At 38.7% G+C, this 17,973-nt stretch overlaps 1 protein-coding gene across 3 annotated transcripts in view; it reads right to left on the bottom strand.

Annotated features, from left to right (window-relative positions):
- Window positions 1-17,973, bottom strand: part of hace1 (HECT domain and ankyrin repeat containing E3 ubiquitin protein ligase 1) — a 68,467-nt gene that overhangs the window by 23,697 nt on the left and 26,797 nt on the right. For 2 of the 3 annotated variants that reach the window (XM_057833777.1, XM_057833775.1), the window contains 10 exons: window positions 15,616-15,698; window positions 15,391-15,487; window positions 15,204-15,305; window positions 15,020-15,126; window positions 9,249-9,399; window positions 8,513-8,578; window positions 4,585-4,886; window positions 1,603-1,671; window positions 1,349-1,436; window positions 246-357 (listed from right to left, as the gene is read on the bottom strand). In XM_057833777.1, the coding sequence (XP_057689760.1) occupies window positions 246-357; window positions 1,349-1,436; window positions 1,603-1,671; window positions 4,585-4,886; window positions 8,513-8,578; window positions 9,249-9,399; window positions 15,020-15,126; window positions 15,204-15,305; window positions 15,391-15,487; window positions 15,616-15,698 (1,177 nt within the window). The remainder of the gene's footprint in view (window positions 1-245; window positions 358-1,348; window positions 1,437-1,602; window positions 1,672-4,584; window positions 4,887-8,512; window positions 8,579-9,248; window positions 9,400-15,019; window positions 15,127-15,203; window positions 15,306-15,390; window positions 15,488-15,615; window positions 15,699-17,973) is intronic. The other variant, XM_057833776.1, reaches the window with a different exon arrangement.

The following is a 17,973-nucleotide window of genomic DNA, read 5'->3' as shown; positions in this document are numbered from 1 at the left end:
TTTTTTTATGAATTTGTGTCCAAAATATTGTCTGCCATTATTTTAAAGTCACTCGCTGTAGTATTTCATAGCACCTTTAAGAATAAATGAATACATTTCTAACAGTCAGTCAACCAAAGGTGACCTTATTAAAATGTGTTTCGATGTTTACCCGACGCCCGGGTCAGAAAAACAGCAGATGTTAATAAGCAACACATTTATATCTTGTGGGACTGCGAGTTCTATTTAAAATAACATGTTGGCACCTCGTTGGATGAGAAGGATGTCACTCTCATTGACAGGACGATGAACCATGTCCGAGTCTGGCTGTCCAGCTAAAAGATGCTCGTAAAACCACTCACAGCGATCCTTGAAAGGCTGCAGTGGAAAGCACAACTTAAAACACTGCAAAACAACAATATGTCAAAATGGTGATATATCACAATATTTTTAATCCCAAAAAGTTATCGATGCTCCCACCAAGAATCGAAATACTTAAAAAATATATATTTATACAGTGCCCTCCATAATTATTGGCACTCCTGAAAAAGATGTGTTTTTTAGCTTCTAATATATATATTTTTTAATTCAAATAATATGGGACCTTAATGGAAAAAAAAGAGAAAAATCCAACCTTCAATACAAGTGCATTCATTCAGTGGGGGAAAAAATCCAACATAAAGAAAAAACTATTTGACATCAAATCACGTTTATCACAATTATTAGCACCCCTGGTGTTAATACTTTGTGCAACCCCCTTTTGCCAACAAAACAAGGTCTGGGGACTGAGATGGCCATGGGAGGAGCTTGATTTTGTGTCTGGTGAACAATTTCGGTGTAGATTTGGCCATATGTTTAGGGTCATTGTCTTGCTGAAAGACCCAGTGACGACCCATCTTCAGCTTTCGGGCAGAGGGCAACAGATTTTGATTTAAAATGTCCTGGTATTTCAAAGCATTCATGATGCCATGCACCCTAACAAGGTTCCCAGGGCCTTTAGGAGCGAAAGAGCCCCACAGCATCACTGACCCACCCCCATACTTCACAGTGGGTATGAGGTGCTTTTCTGCATGCGCATCTTTCGTGGCACGCTAGACCCACTTATAGTGTTTGTTGCCAAAAATAAAAAATCTCACACAAAAATACACACGGTCCCAGGCTTCAACTGGGACCGTGTGCTTAAGTCAGATGAGACCAAGATTGAGCTTTTTTGGGTGCAATAATATTGATCGGGACAACTCTAAATAATTGCAAATCATTGTGCAAACCTAGCAGCAACTAAGGTTTTTTAAAAAACAATTGAAATTACACTTATGCGCGAAAATCAATTCTTCTACACAGTAAAAATGCCGAATTGAGTCTTTCTTACCTGGCCTTTAATGATATGCATGAAACGTGACATCAGCTCAGGACACTCAAGCAGGAAGTGGAAGTGGTTAAAGATTATTTTTGGATTCCTGGTAAACGGAAGAACACATGGGTAAGAACAGAAACCATACAGGTATATTATATTAGGATTAGAAAGTTGGAAGGACAAAACTCAACTTGACTTATTGATGTTACTTAAATCAATAGCCAGACTTCTTGGCACTGTCAGGAGTCTAACAAAGTACTCTGACCTACCTGTTCACAAAGCATTTCAGCACTTCGTCATGCTTGCAGACAAATTCAATGAAGTGAGGGGATGTCATTCTGAGCAAAGAAAGAAAGAGAAGTGAAAGAGAAGTGATGAGTGAGAGGGAGGCAAAATGGACAGCCGGAACAATTCTGTCAGCCTCTGCTATACAAGTAGATATAAATTACTCATCAGAAACAACCAAATGGATTCACACAAAATGATGAATTGCCATAGAAAAAGCTAGACCATACTTTTAATGAAAAGATGGAGGAAAAACACATCAAAACCAAGGAGACAGTCATCTTTTTAATGATTACTGGAGATAAATATTCCAATTAATAATTTAGAGAATTCAGTGTTTATGTGTTTAGATTAATGTGAGTGTAAATGAGAAGGTAGACAGGGCTACCAAAAGATCGGGCAAGAGGGGGAAAAAACTGAGGTGGGTTGTAACATGTTATATAAACTTGAGTAACTTTTAGAGAAAAACATACTTTTAAGAGTAGTTTACCACTTTTTACTTTTACTTGAGTAGATTTGTGAAGAAATGCTGCTTTTAGGGCACTTTCACATTAGACCAAATGAACTATTACACCTACCCATCCTTGCCGGAAAACGGGGGGAAAAAACAACCGAAAAATGGAGCCTCTGGTGCAGGTGTTTGGTTCTTTAATACTGTAACAATGATAAGGAAGTCGCCAGCTTCATCAGGTTTTTAAACATTTATTTTAGAACTTCCTAACACAACACCACTACTGTCCTCAGTAGGCGACGCCAACATCGCCATCAAAAACAGAACATTGAAAGTCAAAGTATCCCACCCTACTCTTCCACAATCTCACAAAATGCATTTAGGAACAGCATGCAAAACACGACCGCCACATTAGAACCGGATTCTGTGTACCAAATGCAACTGCTTAGCGCAGCATAATTGTTTGTCCTCTCGCCATTGTTGATTTGGAATAGTGTGCGTGCTGCACTTTCGCTTCCAAGGATGCATTGCGTGGAGCGTCACAGCCTCGAGCATCACAGCACCACACTGTGATGCTGCACGTAAAGTAGCAAAAAGCGCACCCTGCTCTGGTTGCATTCACAAGTGAAGCAGGGACTGAGACCCATGATTTTTGGTCCGAACTCTAGTTCGGATGCGTATAAAGAACTCTGGTCTGTTTCAAATGGATCAAGCGGTGCTAGTGTGAAAGCGCCCTTACTGGGCTACTATGGTCAAACACTGGCGTCGTTACCTCTTTATTCTACACGCGTGAACCCTCGCTATTTCGCGGCTTAACTTCCGTGCCCGTAGTGCATCGCGGATTTGTAAAAAATATACAAAGTTCTAAAAACATTTATGTACATATTAATTACAGACCGTAATTTTCGCACTATAAGGCACACCGGACTATAAGCTGCAACTCACCAAATGTGACACGAAAACAGCATTTGTTCATAGATAAGCCGCACTGGACTATAAGCCGCAACTGTCCTCACTGTATTATAGGATATTCACACCGAAAGATATAAAACGGTAACGCTTTGACAGCGGCATCTTACAACTGTCATAAAACGAAATAAACCACCATGAAGCTTTGAACCTATTGGCTGCAACACTTTATTGCTTAAAGAAGCTTCATTTGGCCATCACTGCTCCCTTGGAGGAGACAGTCAACCTCTTCTGCCACCTGCTGTCAACAATCTTGTTGTCCAGCATGCCTCCTAGCATGCATTGCACCACCACAGATGTAAATAAATCAAAATTAATGTTCTGTGCTAATTATTTATTCAGTTAATGTTCCAGTTGTTTCATTAATTTCTAGTCATGGTATTTGCGAACACTTTATTTGACAGCGGCCCCATAAGACTGTCATTAGACAATCATAACTATGACATGACACTGTCATGAGCATTCATGAATGCTTATAACAGATGTCATTTAATGTTATCCGGCAAATTATCTCACTTTTGAATGGAGAGCCAAACTGGAAATAAATGGAGTTAGTTTTGTGGAGTTACGTCTGAGCGATTTGCTTTGAGAATTGTGAATATGTTAGTATTCGTAGCATTTAAGCTAGCAAACTTTTGTTAGGAAAATTAGGCTACTATGCTATTGATTAGACTAGATGGGAGTTTGAACACCAATTGTTTTGTGTCAAGTGTTTTAATGTATGATTGTCGTTTTGAACATAAGCGTACTGGACGTGTGTGTTACAGCTTTACAAATTGTAAAAAGTGAACAATGTAAGCTTCAAAAAGCACAATTGCCTTATTTGATGTCTGTAAAATTGGGGTTGGCTCTGTGTGATTTGATGAACTGAAACTTTTGCGTCCGATAAATATGTTAAAAAAAAAAAAAAAAAAAATCAAGAGGGGGGTAAATACTTTTTCACGACCCTATATGCTATACTACGCGACTAAAAGTAAACTACAATGGTATTTCTACTTACAAAATGAATTTGTTCTGGAAGTAGTTTCGTAAGTACAGAAACGTTTTCATGTAAACGCCCTAATCTGCTTCTAGAGCCACAAAATTCAGACATAAATCTTTCATAAAGCATAAAAATGCATGTTACAATTAGAATATTTCACAATAACAATAAAATTAGAGTTGTGCATAATGTAAAAAACAAAGAATAAAAGTTAATACACTCTCGTAAAGCTGTTGGAACACGCTTCGCTGATAAAGAGGACGCTGGGATAGACACATATAGTAGAGGGACCTCTTAGCCAATTGGATGCCAGGAAGATGCTAGGCAATAGCCAATGGCAGAGCAGCTATAAGTATGTTACGTTCAGTAAGCTGCGAGCACTGTATTTTTGCCTTTTGTATCCTGAAATTTCTTTTGTAACAAGAGGCAATATTATCTTGTTGAGGCGTGTCTTAACCTGAAAATTCCTGATGTAGAGATGTTCGTAAGTAGAGGTACCACTGTACTTTAAAAGCCATGTTTACGGTCTTCCTTAAGAATGGATAAGCATTAGAATCGACAAACCCTTGTGGCATCTGGCACGAGCAGCACATGTAAAAAGCCTGTATCACGGCGCTGAGCCGATTGGCAGTCATAGAGATAACGTCTTCCCCATCAGCATATACTTCTGTTTCCATGACAATCTGAGGGTCCAGCGAGGTGGGGAGCTTTGGTGTGATACTAGAGTGATCGACTTCCCGCTGTTTGAGAAGCAGGGAAGCTATCTCACTGTTGGAAGAGGTGGATGAGGGGTTGCTGTTTCTGTCTAGTTCAGTGGAGATCAGTACCAGCCACTCGTCAAGTGAATGCCAAAGTAGCTCCAGTGGCTGTAAGCACAAACAAGATGTGAGAGGTATTTGAGATTAACAAAAAAGAAAAGGTAATATGATATGATACGTAGATATGATGAAAGAAGAATGGATTTTTCTTTCAGGCTATCTTCAGGTATTAGAGCTTTAAATCGAGCCTCTAGTTAATACTTGATGTTATCTATAAATAAATTCAAACATTTCAAAGGAAGAGCTTGCTCGAAACATTTTAATATTTTCTTTGACCTGAAGATTTCCTATCAAGAAGCACCACTCCTTACAGGTTAAAATCAAGATAGTTGCAAATAAAAAGAAAATGCATTTATTACTGAGGGAGAGGCATATTGTAAATAGATTGAAAATAATAATAATTATAATAACATGGTGGCTTTATTGGTCTTTTATTTTGGTTTAATCAAGGGCGGGTAGGATAATTGAACAACTAAATGCCATTAATGTGTTTTGTTGTTCAATCATCCAGCTTGCTAAACAATTGTTGTGCTACATGAAGATATTTAAGTGCTAAAATCGTTAGATATTACACAATTGAGCCTTGTCTAAACTTATTGAACACCAAGACAGTACAGTTTTTCCATTGTTGCTGGCTAACTATCTAGTTCCCTAACTTGGTTTGAGATTGGTAGAGAAACTCACTTCACCCAAAAATACTGATGTATGTTAAACTAACCCATGATACCTGCTTGAATTGCTTGATATGAATTAACTGTGAATGGCGTTTTGTTTGTATTTTTCAGATTCACTGAAGAGGCAGATAAGGATGGATGTGTCATAATATGCATTTGCTGCTGTTGTGCAGAAGTGGCTACGCAATGCCCCAGACCGCGTTGGTGGCAAGGTTCGCAGCCAAGCTCGTCAGCCTGAAAATGAGGCTTAAGTTTGAAGTATTTTTACTGAGTGTGATTAAAAATAATTTGAAATTTAGCCTTTTTTTTTTTTTTTTTAATAATTTATTCATTTATCATATATTACCTAATAATATTTTATCATGCAGCCTAGCTATTTCTTTCTGTCTGTAAATAAAGCAGGGTGTCTAAATATAGGCATATTTGAAAGCAATAATAGTGTCATGATTGAAAATGAAGGAAAACATAACACTGATTCAGCGTTGCTCCAATATTATTAGTAGGGCTGTCCCAAACGACTAATTTTCTCCCGATTAGTCAGCCGACTATTTTTACGATTAGTCGACTAATCTAATAATTAATTTTTTGTTTTGTTTTGTTTTTTACTAATTTAGCAATGACATTTTTGTTGACGCTTATCAATTCACAAAAAACATATTGGAACACTCAAATTATTTATTAAAGTACAAATAAACTCGTAAATAACAATAATAAATCACAAATAAACAATGAGTTCAAATGCTGATAGAATTAACTAGTGTAGCATCCCGATTGAAAAGATGGTCTCTTAAACTGATGGTTTACAACTTTTATTCCATCCTTGATGTAAACACACCGTAAGAGCTACAGTGCACACAAATAAAGCAACACAATTAGAAATTAACAAAAACTTTTCACCTTTTTCCTTTTAAACCTTATTTATATATCAATGAATTGCCTATATGAATTGCCTTTACCTTATTACCTTATCATTGACAATCTCTCCCTTGAGTGCAATGACTGTATATACTGTATATATTTATGACCTTTTAACCTTATATAATTTTCTATACATTAAAATAAACCATAACATGAAATAAACCTTTCAATTAGCATTAAGAACAATACTAATAGCACTTATAGGCCCATTGTCAATGAAACATTATTATTTAGTAAGGCGACAGCACCCTCTGGTGTACAAAAAATGAACAAAAAAAAAAAATTACAAACTGCGTGAAGGCGCTTGAGGTGTTTATTCACGGCCGACGCGCAGCCAAGCTTGGCACTGAAGAGACAGGACAGAAGAGTGTACTCTCCTTTGTTTCTTTGAAATAAGTCAATGTTTTGGACACTCTGGTGCGCTTTTTTTGGCTTTGTGCCGCTTTCCCCGCTTGCAAACAGAGCATCCGACACTCTAACTTTCCACGCATATATTTTTTTAACCCTTCATTAACCGTCGACGGGATGTTGTGCTCGTCGACGGATTTACGTCATCGATGACGTCGACTATGTCGACTAGTCGGGACAGCTCTAATTATTAGTAATCGAAATGGTGTTCAGGTTTTGTAAGGATTTCAACGTCGGAGCAACATTAATTGAGGCTGCAAAAGTGATGACAAATCTACATCGGGTGTATATCGACAGCGGAATGTTGATTCAACATCGGTCTGCTATCTGGGATTGTACAAGAGGGGATGAAGTTTACTGCTGTTCTTGTAATTTTCTTTTAAAAAATATTAAAAAGTGAAGTGATTCTTGTGTGGTCCTAAATATATTACTAAATATTATACAAAATGGTATAAAAAACACATATATTGTAGCATTGGTCATTTTTGACCCACTTATGGAAGAGTGTAGGGTCCAGTCACTAGTGCATCTCAGGGTTAAATTAAAAGAAGCAAGCAATCATACACAACAAGAAAGACAAAGCTTTAGATTAGGCAACGGGGAAAAATACTGAAATTTGAGATAGAAGAGACTTGTTAGGCATTTTTGGCTTTCTGATTCTTTAAATGAAACTGTATATTTTTTGTTAAGCTTGTAATGTAAATACACTGTACAAAAATATGAATGCAATACTTTTGTTTTTCCTTTGTTGTTCTCCCATCAAGCAACAGCTCTGGTGGACACAGACCTAAAGTCGCCAAAGTCTTCAGACCCCAAACAACTTCAGATTCACGTAACGTAGAACCAGAGTTGTTTTCGTCAACAATGACGATAACAAAAATATTTCGTAGACGAACAATTTTTTCATGACCAGGATGTGACGATGACGAACTAAAAACGTGGCTTGGAAAACTAGAACATAACGAGACAAATGCTAGTTTTTGTCTGACAAGACGGCAACGAGATGAAAATGCGACATAGTTTCTGTCGTATGTTCACAATGCGTGACATTTTCATATTGTCTGTGGAGTATGTCAGTTTGCATTGGAGCGGTACTTGGGTTACCTCACTCATGTGGGATGTGCTGTGTCGCTCCCTCACTCTCCTTACCCGAGTTTAGGATGTGACTCAAGCTAGGCTGTAATCCATCTTGCTTGTTTGGAAACACGATTCATTTTCTTATTTTGGCAAAAGAATATGCAATGTTGCTTTAACCTTTAACGTTCTTTGCAAATTTTTACCAGATAACCTGTTTGGGATAGGCCTGATCGATATTGGACAAAAATTAACACTGCGATATATACTGTATGGCAAAGATTTGTGAACAACATTTAAGATAAATGGTTATTTTGTATATATGGACAATATTTGAGAGCTCATAAAAATTGTGAGCAAAAACAAAAGTGTTGCATTTAAATTTGTGGTCAGTGTCAATAAACTATTTACCTAATTGCCTAACAAATTGTATTATAAAATTGTTAAATTAGAAAATAATTACGATAATAGATTCAGGAGAAAAGAGCTTGAATCAAAAAGCCAGTCCATTGGTGTAGGAAATACAAATTCCAATAATTGTCAAAATTCTCATATCCACAGATTAATTGAATTTAAAAGAACAAAATGTCCATGGCTCACATCTAACATAGAAGCTGTCCAAGAACACGTATCTTTTGGTACAGCATCCCCTTGGCTCATACGCATCTGCAACCAGCAGTAAAATGCAACCAGATGACAGTTATTGGAAGATAATGAAACACAGTGCATTACACAGATAAAATTACAGGTGTTATTAGTAATGTAGTTAGAAACGTATTGGAGGTTAAAAGGTTCAGCTTCTATCTGTCTGTAGCATACAAATCAACTTTTGAGTCTATGAATGAGATTAGTATTTGTAAAATCAAGAATTTGTAAAATCAATAAAATTCTGAAATGGGAATAAAAATGTGTTGTCTTGGAAAAACTGTTCAAGCAAGCAGCAGAAATCCTTAACTCTTTGAACATTGAAATATTAATGGTACTGTATGTAATTATTTTCAACAGCATAAAAATTATAAAACAATATACCCTTAGCCTGAAAATGTCTTTGCTGACAAGAGCCATAGATGCAGGCTCTTTTTAGCTATGTGACACTGTCATTTGGTCATGTTACACCAAAATCATATATTTAAGCGTTCTTTGAACAATGCAATATTATTCATTGTCCTGAAAGCGCTTGACAACAAGGCAGTGCAATGTGCCAAATGAAAGTGCTTTGCTGCCATCTATAGGTCATGTTATAGACACATAAACACACTGGCCTTGAGGCAGCACGTCTGTGACAGCTAGTATGACCTCAGTCCATGCATACAGATTACAGTAGAAGGTAACCCACCTTAAAGACCTGATTACGAGGAGTCTTGTTGCCATTGTAGCCCATATCATTGCCATTATTTGGCGATGAAGGTCCCAGGCGGAATACATGGCAGAATATTCGAACAATCCTCAAAAGACTCTTCATCTGAGCATCATAGCTGCTGGATAGGCTGAGAATAAAAGGAGGAAGAGTATACAGTGAGGAGCAGAAGTGTTTGTACCCCTTGAGATTTTGCAAATTCACCCACTTAGAAAATAGGTAGAGGTCTCAAATTAGAATCATAGATGCATTTTCATTCAGAGATAAAATCTAAAGAAAAATATCCAGAAATCACATGATTAAAAAAAAATCTATTATTAATTTATAAGTATTTGTACCCCTGAGAATCAGCAATAATTATGACACTCAAAGAGTTGTCCGTCTACCTTAAAAAAAGTCCACCTTTACTCCATGAGTAACCACCCACCACCCGTTTGAGCTCAATATTGTCACTTGTGCACCCCACAGTCAGTCAGAAAGACACCAGAAAAAAAATTGTTGAGCTCCACAAAGCTGGAAAAGGCTTATGGGACAATTGGAAAGCAGCTTGGTGGGAATAAATCAACAGTTGCAGCAATTGTTAGAAAATGGGACCATCTGAATGATGCAGAGGGGCCATGGGAGAAAGTTATGTGGTCAGATTAGACCAAAGTAGAAGTTTGTGGTGGAAACATTACTCATCGTGTGAGGAAGAATAAGAACGATGAGAACAATTCCAAAAACACCATCCCCATTGTGAAGTATGGGGGTGGAAACCTCATGCTTTGCGGCTGCGCTTGGCAAAGGGGACAGGACGACTGTACCCAGAGGATGAATGGCTAAATGTATCGTCAGATTTTGAGCCACAACCTCCTTCCCTAAGTCAGAGATTTGAAGATGAGTCATGGCTGGATATTCCAACATGACAATGATCTGAAGCACACAGCCAAGCTGACTATCAAGGTTCTGGAGTGGCCTAGCCAGTCTCCAGACCTCAATCCAATAGAAAATCTTTGGATGGTGCTGAAACGGGACAGCCCCGAAACCTGACAGATCTAGAGAAGATTGGTGTGAAGGAATAGGCCAAAATCCCTGTTTCCATATGTGAAAAAGAACTAAAGAAAGCATCTGACCTCTGTAATCGCAAACAAAGGCTTCTGCACGAAATATTTGCACTGATTTTCTCAGTTACTTATGAACCTCAGTAAATTACAAATAAGTTATTGAAAAATCCTACAATGTGAGTTTTTTAAAGATTATGTCTCTATAAGTGGAAATGCATCTATGATTAAAATTTCAGACCTCTACCTATTTTCTAAGTGGGTGAACTTGCAAAATCACAAGGGGTGCAAATACTTCTGCTCTTCACTGTATATCATGATGTTTGCTGTATTCTGTTGTCACAAACGTAGTTGAAGATTTTTACTTATTTTCAGTGGCTGATTTTGTAATGAAAAGCCACAGAGCGCAAATTAAATAAATATACAGATAGTCCCCGGGTTATGACGTAACCGACTTATATGATTTCGGCCTTACGACGCCAACGTCTCGTCCAAAGTCACATAAACTGTACCTTATTGTATTGTAACACTGGAGAAAAAACAGCAGACGAGACACGTCGTATAGTCGAAATCACGTAAGCCTGGTACGTGATTTCGTACCCAGAAGTGGGTAATAACGCGTTACATGTATTCCATTACATTTACTTGAGTAACTTTTTGAGAAAAATGAACTTCTATGAGTAGTTTTACTAAGCTATACCTTTTACTTTTACTTGAGTAGATTTTTGAAGAAAACACTACTCTTACTCTGCTACTTTGGGCTACACAAGTGTCGTTACATTTTTCCTCTTTATTCTACGAATTACATTTATTACTATTATTATTATTTTTTATTTATTTATTTATTTTTTGCCAGCGATGCTAAGAGGAGAAACTTTCCTGGATGGTCATATGTCGAGCAGGATTTTCCCATAAGAATGCATTATAATTCCATTCATTCGTTCCACCCCCAAAAACCTACACTAAATCCTTAATCCTAAATCCTCCTGCTAGTTCTACTGCAAATAGCAATTACACAGAACAAAACAAATACATGATGCATAAAATTGGAATAATAATATAATAATAGTAATAATACCTGTAATAATGTAACGACTCTGGTTCTAATGTGGCGGATGTGTTTTGCGTGGTGTACCTGAACGCACCACATGGCTGACTTGACAGAGTAAGAGGGACTTTTTACTTTCACGTTGTCCAGCTGCGGTGGACAGTAGGCATGTTGTATTGCACAAGTTCTGAAATATATGATTAAAAACCTGACAAAACTGGCGATTTTTTGGCGATGTTACCACAATAATAATTGTCACCTTTACTTATAAAGACTGGCAAACGTAGGTCGGAGGAGGACCGTCAAGATCGTAGACATTCTACTGCCGTATTGTCGAGCCAGTTCACGGACGCGCGCAAAACGCTCATATTTTTCTATCATTTCTAGAGGTGGGAATCTTTGGGCACATAAAAATTCGATTACGATTCAGAAGCTACGATTCGATTATAAATTGATTATTGATACAAACCCCCGAGCTATTAGTTGCTTTTAATGTTTCGTACGTTAGTTACAAAAACTGTACATAAATCCTCTCAGGCATAAATAAACTACTATTTCAGTATCAAGTTAACAGTTCAAAACAGTAAATAAAATACTCAAGTCCCCATTTTGTATCAGCAGCTTAAAACTTCATTCAAATGATTTAATGTTGTGAATCAAACGTTAAAGTTGTTAAAATTGCTCCCGTTATTCCCTAATTTCCCTTCTGTCTACTTTCGACATGTGAACGTTTTAAAACTGTTTTAAAGATAGATTCAAGTCAAGATTAGTTTCGCTTGTAAGGTTCGCTACAACAGCTTTCCAGGGAAGTCTACTGCTTTAAGATGGCGGCTGTTTACTAACACCGGCAAGTCTGTCATTTCGCATCTGTTTTTCTATACATGTGTTGCTAACGCCGCCAAGTCTGTCATTTCGCATCTAGTTCTTCATACATGTGATATCTACTGTACCCGGGTAATGACAAGCATGATGTTTACTCTCTGATCCGTTCCTCAATGCGTCCCGAAGACCGTGCTGACTGTGTTTTCGTTCCGCTTTATTTGATATATTTCAATAATTGGGATTTGGATGTTTGTGAATCGTTCTCGAATCTTCCACGGCCGAATCGCGAATAATCTAAGAATTGGAAAATTCTCACACTTCTAATCATTTCCATCTTCATTTCAGTGGTAACCCTAACCTTTTTCCTTTTTTCACCACCTGCACTAACATACTTGGAACCCATGTTGATTTCTCTTACAAGAAAATCCGGCATGCATCCGTCTTGCGGGAAAACAAAGAAACTTCAGCACTATCATAAGTTGTTGTACTTTGAGCATGTTGTAGGATGTAGAAACAAATAATGAATCAAATTTTACGTCGGATGTCGAAAAGTTCATGTGTCGAAGCAATCGTATGTCGAGGTACCACTGTATGTTGTTTTGAAAAAATAAAAATCCTGTTGAATGGAAAAAAGTTTTTTTAAACATAGACATCTCAAAATAACACATTTTAAAGCTGTAATTGTAATACCATGATACCGTGAAATTGTTGCCTATGGCTATTATACCGTCAGAATGTCATACATGCCTAGTCAGGGTGGGGACAGCCTATCAGCCGTATTGGTCGCATCCCCATTTTTGGGCGTAAATTGCAGTAAAAACAGTGGTGACCTATATGTGAGGATGTATATGTAAGTATTTTTACGTACATTTTTAAAAGTGACATCCTAATTCCGGGGAAATTTGGGTTACGTCACCAGCGCAGCAATGGAACTCGAGGACTCCCTGCATATATATCTTATTAGAGTTTAACAGTATTTGTGCTCATCCCGTACTGTCACAGTATGAGCATCACGGTTCGGTGCACACAGTTAGAAGGCGAATACATATATATATTCGCAATAATAAAGCTGGGTTTTAGTACTAACCAATAGAACAAACTTAACTTTTTAATTAAATGCTATAATTGTTGTCTTGTACCGAACCGTGACCCCTGTACAGAGGTATGTACCGAACGGTGACTTGTGTGTACCGTTACATCCCAAATGTCTTAGTGTTAAAACAAATCATGAGGCTAAAAAATGAAAAAGTGTTATGTGCAAAAAGCGTTTAAGTTGATAACACACTAAGCATGTATTTCAGGCATCTATTAAAGGCCAATATTTGAAGATACACACTGTGTAACCAGTTCATGGCACACAAATCATTAGCTAGCCAATACAACTTTTAGCTAGCCAGATTTTACTGATCGTGATCAGTGTTGGGAATAACGCCGTTATAAATAACGCAGTTACGTAACGGCATTATTTTTTTCAGTAACGGGGTAATCTAACTAATTACTTTTTCCGCCGTTACAACGCTGTTACCGTTACTGACGGTCAAAGGCGGTGCGTTACTTTCTCTGAATAAAATTGAAGAAACTACCAGCCGTGTCGGGTCGACTCTCTGCTCTGTTGATTTGTGTGTTCAGGTTCGAGAATAGCGCACGTACTTCTGACCCCAAGCTGTTTGTCCCTGCACATTCAATTAGACAATGCTTTCCAAAGTTTGGTAACATTTCTCTGTTTGCTACACCTGATGCTAGCCTCGTTCCCATCTCCCACTGTCAGCCAGCAATAATTCTGCTTCCATCTTGAGGACGGCAGATGCTTTGAAGGTGACGTGAATAGTCGGGAAACGAGCTTACCTAAATGCAGCCCCTCGAGAGATGCGATGGAAGTGATTGTGATTGGCTGAGAGTTAGAGTCATGTGTCGTAGTAAGCCAATCAGAGCTGGTGATTTCACAAGCAAACCGGAACAGCGCGTGCGGCAAACACACACACGCAAAACAGATGCACAGGGTCGGGATGGCAGAGCATTCAGAAGAAACATTGTCCTTTAAATGGTGGAGATATAGACACTATTTCAAGTTTGTCGAAATTAAAGGAAATAACCTGCACGTAATGTGTAATTTATGTCCCAGGGCAAAGATTTTGTCGATATCTGTGGTAAGCAATTCAAATCTGCTGAAGCACCTAACAAGTTAACTACTCGTCTGTTTTTCTCTATTCCACTGACTCGAATACTGCTCATTAAATTTCAAATTCTTTGACATACAACAAGTTCTTTTTAAAGTAACGGAAATAGTTACTTTCCCTGGTAACTAGTTACTTTTACTATAGAGTAATTCAGTTACTAACTCAGTTACTTTTTGGAAGAAGTAGTGAGTAATGTAACTCATTACTTTTTTAAAGTAACGTGCCCAACACTGATGTGATTATAATCTGCTTATTATGTTTTGTCACTTTAGGGGAATATTTATAGTTTGAAAACTGCTAGACTACTTGTGACTCTTAGGAGGCAGATAAGAAATGTATGAATGAAGTTGTCAAAACTCAGTTAGTATTAAGGCTGCAACATCTAATCAATTAAATTGATTAATAAATTATTTGCCAAAGCTTTTGATAATTGATTTTTGCCAGCAGCTATGAGCAGTCCCGTTTGGGTTCTTGATGCTGCGCGCGCCAGTGATTAGAGCAAGAAAGAGAGAGTTCACTGCTACACTCAGGTTGGGTTGCTGAATCAATAATACAGTATTACAAATAGTCGAGAGTTGAGTGTGCCCTTGTCGGAGATGACGAAAAGAAGCAAATTGTATTGTAACACTGATTTCAGTGATAAAATCATGTTTAAAATCATACCTTAGCAGCTTATGTCCATTAGTGGTGGCAACCTCTGCCAGACTTGTCAAGATTCTCTGGTAATGACTGTCACTCTGCTGAGAAACATGCTCCAGTACCTGCCTAAGCTACACAGATACACATATTTCTTAATCAAGGCATTCACCACCCCACAACGACACCTTTATATATAAAATGCCCAAACCATATTCTCTTTGATGTCATCATTTTGAGTCATCTGAATAAGTATCTGAAAGAGTCTGCTGTGGTGCTGAATGAGGATTTCACAGGTCTCCCCGTATCCTCCCTTAAAAAAAAAAAAAGAAACATACAACAACAGTAGCAGAAACTAAAATGGAAACAGGGCGGTCTATGTATTTTATAATGCAAACCTGCACACAAAGATCAAGAGGAGTGATCCCATTTTTGTCAGCAAGGTATTTGGCTCCTCGAGAAAGCAGGATTTGTGCTGTGTCTCTTTGGCCATGGCTGCAAAGTTTAAACATAGATACTTTGTTTGTTTCCACAGGAAAAATTTAACGAGAAGAGAACAATTCCAGCAGTGAATTTATATAACATTAAAATGAATTTATTTTTATATTAACATATTAAATTACCTGCAAGCAAAGTAAAGAGGTGTGGCACCTGAGACGTTTGGTCGGTTGATGTTAGCGCCACTGTCTAGGAGGCAGAGCACCGTCTGACCATACACAATACACATCAGTCATTCATGGCAAATTCAGGAAAAGGGTTTGTACAGAATTACAAAAATTGTCAACAATCTGGGATCTGATATATTGCTCGGTGAGCTGGAAAAAAACACATGAATTTCTACGCTCATGTCTAAACAAAAAATAACTAACTAATAGAGATGTCTGTGATCCAATCACGTGATCTGAAATTGGGCCGATCAAATTTTTCAGAGGATCGGAATCGGCTAAAGATCAGGTCTTAAAAATGTGTTTATCGATTTTTATTTTTCAGGGCTACAATGCAACAAAAGAATTCAAAGGTAAAAAGATATTGCCAAAAGAAACATAAGTATACAGTATAGACCCCAATCAAGTGACGTCACAACTCCGCCCCCCTGACTGGTGCCGCCATATTGTCCGTCAGCTCATCGTGTTTACATATTACCGCTACGTACATTCCTCCTATTACTGCATGTTTTTCTGCTTGTCTAAGGAATCACCGCCTAGTAAACGAACCCAAAAACCGTCCTGACAATCGTTAACATCGATTCCTCAAAATGGTGAAGGCATGTGTGGCGGTTGGTTGCAGTAACAGAGAAGATAAACGGTCATTTTAGTATTTGCTGTGTGCCAGTTGTTAAAAGGGCAAATCTTGAAAGCAGCACGGTTTGTTTATCTCAGTCCATGATGCGTTTGTGTCGACAGCTGTTAGACAGCGGCGAAAACATCAATATGATGCCAACACGATCGCAGACATCATCAGACGGAAACTACGAAGCTCGTCGCCACGGTCGCGCAGCAAGAAGGTGAGTGCAACAACAGGTGTTGTGCGAAAAATAGCCGCCCTGCGTGAAACATCCCCCCTGACGGGAGCGCCCACACGGAAACGACTTTCTTGTACTGTGAATATCTATTATTTTACTCTGCCTAGACTAATTAATGTCATACCTGTGTGATTGTCATTGGGATATGGTCGTGAAAACCTGTAGACTAATACATTTCTGTTCAAAGATGGTTATGTGGCCCAGTCCACGATTTTTTACTAAAATACATTACAAATATTTTGTGTAATTTAATTATTTAAAACTGATCTTACAGTCGTAAATCCATTACTGTAATGCGTAAAACATTCGATGTTTTCACGTCAATAAAGCGTTATAAATAAGCGCTCCCGGCAGGGGGAACATTTCATGCGGGGCAGCTATTTTTCAGCACACACCGGCCCGTTGTCGATCAAATTTCATATTACAATCGTGACAACGGTGACGCTCAGCTGACCAAATGTCAGTTTGCCGGTGCCGATTTTGGGTACCCGACTCCTCATCGTGACATAAACTGGAATATCATTGGAAATTTTGTGGTCTCAGGACGAGCTCTGACGCACGGGATGGGACCAGACGGAGGGAAACATCGGTTTGGGCATCAAATATGGATCTGGTGACTGGATCGACCGAAGCTTTTCCAAATAACTGCTTTTATGCAACTCATCCAATGAGTTAACAGCGTCTGAAAGCACCGGGGCGTCCATAATTTGCAAGTGAATCCACCTTTACAAACTACGATCATTGACAATACGACACACAATGACGGACAATATGGCAGCACAATACAGCGATCACGTGATTGTGTGACGTTGGTGATTGGGGTCTATACGTGACCAGTTCCACAGGGCTCACCACAAGGGTTCCGCACCATGGAAGGCGACCTCAAATGGGATGCCACAAAAGGTACAGGAATTGTCAGCACCAGGGAAACCAACACCCCAGAGAGGTGACCAACACACCTGCAGCCAATTGCCTCATCAGGCAACACCTGGTGACTCGTCACCAATCAAAGTGTTCTCACCAACATATAAAAAGGGCGGATCGTGTGACGATTAGGCAGTAATCCCTGAAGAGGCATCCCACGGTGTGGCTGTGATCCACATGCTAGTTGGTTCTTTCCTTAATTTTTTCATTGAATAAAAACGCGCCGGATGCCTCCAGGGCAACTGCCTTGGAAAGGTGTTCTGGGCATGTCCCACCAGCGGGAGGCCCCGGGGACGACCCAGGACACGCTGGAGAGACTATGTCTCTCGGCTGGCCTGAGAACACCGTGGGATCATGCTGTAGGAGCTGGTTGAAGTGGCAGGGGAGAGGTAAATCTGGACTTCCCGGCTAAAGCTGATATTTCGCAACCCGACACCAGATTTGGCGGTAGATGATGGATGGATAAATACGCGCCACAAGTGTCAGCCTTTTTGTAACTTCCTCCTGCCCGTCTTCCTTTCAACCGTTGAAGGTC

This window comes from Corythoichthys intestinalis, chromosome 4 (genome assembly GCF_030265065.1).
Source record: "Corythoichthys intestinalis isolate RoL2023-P3 chromosome 4, ASM3026506v1, whole genome shotgun sequence".
NCBI lineage: Eukaryota > Metazoa > Chordata > Actinopteri > Syngnathiformes > Syngnathidae > Corythoichthys > Corythoichthys intestinalis.
This window is presented reverse-complemented; position numbering and strand designations above follow the sequence as displayed.